At 46.7% G+C, this 6,000-nt stretch overlaps 1 protein-coding gene across 2 annotated transcripts in view; it reads right to left on the reverse strand.

Annotated features, from left to right (window-relative positions):
• PRKCA (protein kinase C alpha) overlaps positions 1–5,247 on the reverse strand; it is a 376,168-nt gene extending 370,921 nt beyond the window's left edge. The window contains exons 1-2 of one of the 2 annotated variants that reach the window (XM_033089264.1): positions 5,058–5,247; positions 2,042–2,073 (exon numbers count right to left, since the gene is read on the reverse strand). In XM_033089264.1, the coding sequence (XP_032945155.1) occupies positions 2,042–2,073; positions 5,058–5,230 (205 nt within the window). In that variant the 5' untranslated portion in view covers positions 5,231–5,247. Of the gene's footprint in view, positions 1–2,041; positions 2,074–4,163; positions 4,327–5,057 lie in introns of those variants that run through there. The other variant, XM_033089266.1, reaches the window with a different exon arrangement.
• Between the last annotated feature and the right edge of the window lie 753 nt (positions 5,248–6,000).

Here is a 6,000-nt window from a genome sequence, read left to right on the forward strand (position 1 = left end):
TTCTCATAGAGCAATACTGAAAATGTACATTGGAACCTATTTGGAGAGCAACCTAGCTGTGCTCATTAAAATTTTAAATGTACACACACACTTCTAGGTATCTATTGTAGAAATACCTATACTAGTGTCCAAGGATATTATCGACAACTATTTGTACTAGTAAGAACTTAGAAACAATGAAAATATCCATCAGTAGAGAAATGGTATATCCGTACACGCAATCACTAAATAGAATAAGGTAGAACTAATGTTTTGACATGGAAGGATATCCACCACATACTGCTGAGGGAAAAAATTAAGTTGCAGAATGATTAGAAGTTTGATCTCTTTTTAAAAAATAAAGTATGTGCAACTGAGTGAATGAATGGATATCTTAAATAGAAGTTATCCCTGAGGGTGGGAAGGGATAAGGGCGTACAGTTTTATTTTTTCATACAGTAGCTATAATTTTTGTAGCACTTTTATAATTTAAGTAAAAGGGAGTTAGGCTGACAGAGACTATTCGTCTGCTAAATCCACTTAAAGTTCAATAGACGTGCTCTGGGGAAACCATTTAGGTCCCGTTGCAGCCTATGAATGCATCCGCTTTTTGATTTCACCATCAAAATTTGCTCAGATGAGCTGGTCTAAAAGGGATCAACCTTATCTTGATTTCTTTGTATGCAGAAAATGATAATTTTTTTTAACATAACATACCCACTTTATACTGGATAATTTTAGTAAATATTTTAAGTTTCCATAGGTCCCCACCCAAACACATCACCAAAAATAACAGTAGATGTGAATCACATTAGCCCAAAATCACAAGTTTAAATCTTTAAGCTTCCTGAAACCATGTTCAAGTCTAGGCTTAAACATTGCCAATGAAGCTCAGGACCACAACTTTGAGAAATGGAAAAAGCTACGTTTTCCTTTCATCTTTTATAAAGGGACTGGTGCATACACGCCTTTCTCTTTATTCTTTTTTAAAGGAAAATTCCTTGATTTCCCAATGTAACTCAAAATGATTTCTTCAACAGGGATTTAAGCACAATGCGAACAAAGGCAGAGAGTTTTAATGAATAATTATACCATAAAATAACTGCATCTAGAATGTTCAGGAAATGTATATAAGAAACAAGTTCACAAATTTGTGGAAGGTTTTAGAGGTAATTAACTTACTAACAATTTTAAAGTCACAAAATGTGTCTAATGTGCTTAATATTAAACAGTGTTAGGATAATATTTTCCAGGCTAGGATGTACTTTCCACTTGCCCTAATAAACCTATGCCCAGATGGGAAATGTAACCAGACTAAATAAACATAATATAAATGGTGAGCAAGAGAGCCAGAGGGTGGGCTAATCAAGCTGGAATGCCTTCACAAGCTATTATACAAAATGGCTTAAAAAAAAACGTTTATAAACAAATGGCGAGTATGAAAAGTTTGATATTTGATGTGTGTGAAATGCTACTACAAATCAGAGAAAGAGACTGATTTCTTTCTAGATGAAATGGATAGTATCATGTTGTCACATATTTAAGCTGAAAGAAAACTGCCTCATACTACAGTAACCAGTCATTATCCAATTTTCTGCATAACTTTAAGATGTGCAAACTTTGTTTTGGATGACAATCAGTAAGCAGCAAAAAAAACCTTACTAGCATAATGTATGGCCTAAAATTAGTTAGGAGTCCAACCCAATGTATACATAAGATGAACAATAAAAATGAAGGAAGAAAGTCACACGATTACAAAGTGATTCCATTTTTTTCTTAACACCCACACAAAGACAGCAGTTTCTGACAGAATGTTCTTGGCAAAAGATAAAATTACAGGAAGGGTTTTTCCCCCCAATGAGAAAAAAGTCAGCTCTATATGCAATTACCAGGCAATACCACCTGATTTTTTTTTTAAGGCCCAATATTTTGGGCCTTATATTTTGAAAATATCTAAATACATGTTTTGGATGACAAGGAAAAGATGAGTGGAAATACTGTTCCTGTTTGGAATGCTTATTTCATGTTGTACTTTAAAATAAAATCCAACGTGGCAGCTTACCTTGGCACTGGAAGCCTTGTTTCCCAAACCCCCTGAAAAACAAACAAGAACAAAATTATCTTAACATATTTTGGGTTGGATGCCATATTTTAAGCCAATTATATGACAAAGTATTCTACACAGTTAAAGGTTTGTACATAAAACCCAGTGATTTGATAGGAAAAACAGGCCTGAACGGCTTACTGTGTAAATTCAACTTTGAATGAAATCTACCCGGCCTCTAAAGGCTCACTGGACTACTTCAAAGTATCAAGGTTCTGTCTTACTTTTTACATTGTTATCAATACTTAAGTTTCAAGAACATAATTGTATATTCAAAGTAGTTGGCTACAATGTTCAAATAACATGAAGGACCTTATGGCAGTGGCTTAATTTGGTCTCTAAAGACCAATTGAAAATCGTTTTTTTTCTCCCTAAAGATAGCTAAAAAGTGGCTTTGTCATTTGTTACGAATTTGTTTAAAATATTATTTGTCTAGAAATTGCCAAACAGCACCACCCTTAACATTAAATTTTGGCCTAAAGGAGCCAGATTTTACAAAGTATCATTCCTGTTTGCATTTGAGATTATGATCTAATTTTTACTGAGAGCCAATAGCATTTGAAGCACATACAGAGGCTATTTTGTTCTTGTAAATTACTTTAGAGAATTTACTCTCTAAGCAGAGAAACTTGACATGGGCATTCAATTGCAAACACCGTTCCAACTACAGATGAACTGCGCTAATTTTTTTCAGAAGGTTATTAGCCATAATCTCTTGCATTACATAGCATTTTCAATTTACAAAGCACTTCATATATCTTCATAATTAACTTAGTCATCCCCTGTAAAAAAAATATTTAAAACCCAAACATTTTGGTTTCAAAATATCAGTGCTTTAATATTTAAATACAACTCATAAATCAAGAACCCAGAGAAACAATAATGAAACAAAAATGAAAACCACTACTAGACAAGCCTGGTGAATATTTGCCTGGAACTTCCAAGTGGGTGCTTTACAGTTCAGTGGAGAAAGGTTGCAGGGATTCCTCAGGAAGAAGACAGGGAGACCTTTCTTTTCCACCTCACCTTACACCTGGTGACCTGACATGCCACATCAGTTCACCAGGGGCTGATCCTTCAGGGCAGCTAGTAGTGGAAAGACATTAGCTAGCCTGGCCGTGTAAGCTGCCGTCCCTTTTCTAACTCACCTACTTGCTGCAAAAGTCATCAGCAGCCTCTTTCCTTTTAATGGAGTTTCACAGTTGGCATGGGAGGCTGAAGACCTCCCCTTAACTAAATGCAGTATCCTCTCCTTGCCCTGATGCTCCGAGAACTTTTTAAATAACCTTATCGACAATTATCCACTCCTATGTGCAGCACTGCTTCATAGGCTGGCTACATGGTAGAAATCATTCATAGAGGTGGCTGTGCTTTTCTTTCATAAAAGTGTACTTTTGAGAAAATTTCTAGAAAAGGAAAAAGTAAGCACCTTCTTAGCACCACGTTTGTGAGGCTCTCCCTTAGAGATGATTTTCCCCAAGTGTGATGGATTCAAATAAAACCGTCCATAAAAAAAAGCTAAGCACCTGATTACCACCACTTCTGTGGAATTCGCCCTTTGAGATGTTTCACACAGAGCCACCCATACTTCTCCCTAGGGTCCCAACAAGATACATATGCCACACAGCCAGCTGGTGGCAGGGTACCTCCTGTAGCACTGTCACCCTGGTGCAGCGCTCCATCCATCCCTAAGAGAGGTGAGAGCTAAGGAAATCTAACCACAGCTCTGACTTGGGGAGCTTTGGAACGCATCCATGAACAAGAGGTAGAAGAGGCAGCGTGGCCACCTGAAATTAAAACAATTATAGCTCCTCCTCAGACTGGAGCACCTTGAGTTCCCTTAGTTCCAGCTTTCTAAACATTTTGGGTTTTTTTTTTTTGTTTTTTTTTGTTTTTTTTTTTTGCGGGGAGAGGCACGGATCTTTTGAGAATCAGTTCATGAGCTGTAATTATCTCAGAAAAAAAAATGTCACCCAGTTTTACAGGGTCCAGAGCCCCCTGAAGCCCACCCATTTATCAATTCTCCCAGCCCCCGAAGCCCCCCGCCCCCAAATTAATAGCTGAGTTAATTAGAAATTACCTGAACACTGACACCTCCAGCCTTTACAGTATTTTTCTTAAATAAGGACTCTGTCCTCATCGACAGGGTTACAGGTCTAATCTCGTGTTGACAGGGTCTATTTTAAATTACTCCCTCTGTCCTTCTGCCATCCGCTAGCTCTGTTTTAATTCCCCCTCCCCCACTGCAAGCTTTCAACAGTTTGTTGCGTCTCCTCTTTGGGCTCACCCAGAAAAGTCAAAGTCTTTCCGTGCCCAGCAAGATACAAGCTACAGTACGCGGGGACCCAAGGTTCCAGGGGAGTCCACGCCCAATGGGAATCACAAAATACACCCCACCCCCACCCCCGAATGCGCTCAGCTTGACTCGCCAACAACTTGGACCGCGCGGCGAAACCGCCGCGGCTCCAGCAATTACTCCCAGGCTTGTTCTCCGGGAGACTCTGCCCTCTGGATTCTCCTTTTCACTTTCCCCGGTGCTCACACCCCAGCCACCGGCTGCCTCCGGTGTCTGCCCCGAGGGCGGGCGCGCCTGGGGAGACCCGGGCGCTGGACCGGCGAGGGGCTCAGTGTCACCACCGCGCGCGGCCAGCCTCCCTCCTGCGGCAGGGGGTGTGTGACCCGGCGGTGACTTCCCCGAGAGTCCTGCCCGCGTGTGACAGCGGCCCCGGGCGCGCGCCAGTCGTGCCGGGCGAGAGAGTTCGGACTCCCGCCGGCTCTCCAAGTTCCCCGAGTGAGTGAGCCCTGGAGTGGACCCGCCTGGACTCGGGGTGGGGGGAGCGCGGGTCCCCCCGGAGAGGACCCGGGCTCGGGAAGGGCTGGCCCCCGCGGCGGGCGCCGGGACAGGGGTCCCGAGTGGCGGCCCGCGCGCCCCGCCCCGCCCCGCCCCGCGCCGCGCCGCGCCGCGCGCACCTACCAGATGAAGTCGGTGCAGTGGCTGCAGAAGGTGGGCTGCTTGAAGAAGCGGGCGATGAATTTGTGGTCCTTCACCTCGTGCACGTTCTTCTGTCTCAGCGCCCCTTTGCGCGCGAAGCGGTTGGCCACGTCCTGAGACGCCGGGGAATCGTTAGCCGGGAAAACGTCAGCCATGGTCCCCCCCAACCACCTCTTGCCTTCGCCGGGGAGCAGCAGCCGGGGAGGGCCGGGTGGGGGAGCGGGCGGGGGAGGGGCGGTGGGGTCTCGGGCGACCCCCGGCGGGGGACGCGGGTCGGCAGCGGAGGTCACTGCGAGGAGGCGCGGCAGCGGCGACCGCCGGGGAGAGTCGGGCCGGAGCGGCGCGGAGCGGCAGCCGGAGCCGGTCACTCGCTCGCTGGCCCCACGCTCACTGACAGCCCGGCGCTCGCGCTTCCTACTCTCCGCCTCAGAGGCGGCCCGGAGCGGCGCCGCCCACTGCGCATGCCCGGCGCGCGGGAGCGCGCGGGCGGGGCGCGCGCGGGGCTGAGCGGCGGTGCGGGGGCGCGCGAGCTGGGGCCGCCGGAGCCTCGGCGTTTTCGCTGCAGCCCAGAAACGCGAGGAGGCGGCAGCGGCCTTGGGAGAGCCGGCCTGGATTTGGGAGCCGAGGCGGACGCCGGCAGGGGCGGGCCCGTTCTCCTCCGCCGCCTTTTTCTTTTCCTCCCTTTTCCTCCCCTTCCTCCGCCCGTCTCTCCTCCCTCCTCTTCTTCCGCTCCTCTCGCTCTACCCGCTCCTCTCCCCTCTTCCTCTTCCCACTCCCGTTCACTGTCTCCAGCTCGTCTTTTTCCTCCTCGCTCCTTTTGTTCTCCTCTAGGGGGGTCGGAGGTCTCTGTCGCCTGTGCGCGGCCGGGAGGAGCCTGGGGTCCCAGGATGGGGCTCCACGCCGCACCCACGGGGTGGACCCGCTC

The sequence above is a fragment of the Rhinolophus ferrumequinum genome, chromosome 21 (assembly GCF_004115265.2).
Source record: "Rhinolophus ferrumequinum isolate MPI-CBG mRhiFer1 chromosome 21, mRhiFer1_v1.p, whole genome shotgun sequence".
NCBI lineage: Eukaryota > Metazoa > Chordata > Mammalia > Chiroptera > Rhinolophidae > Rhinolophus > Rhinolophus ferrumequinum.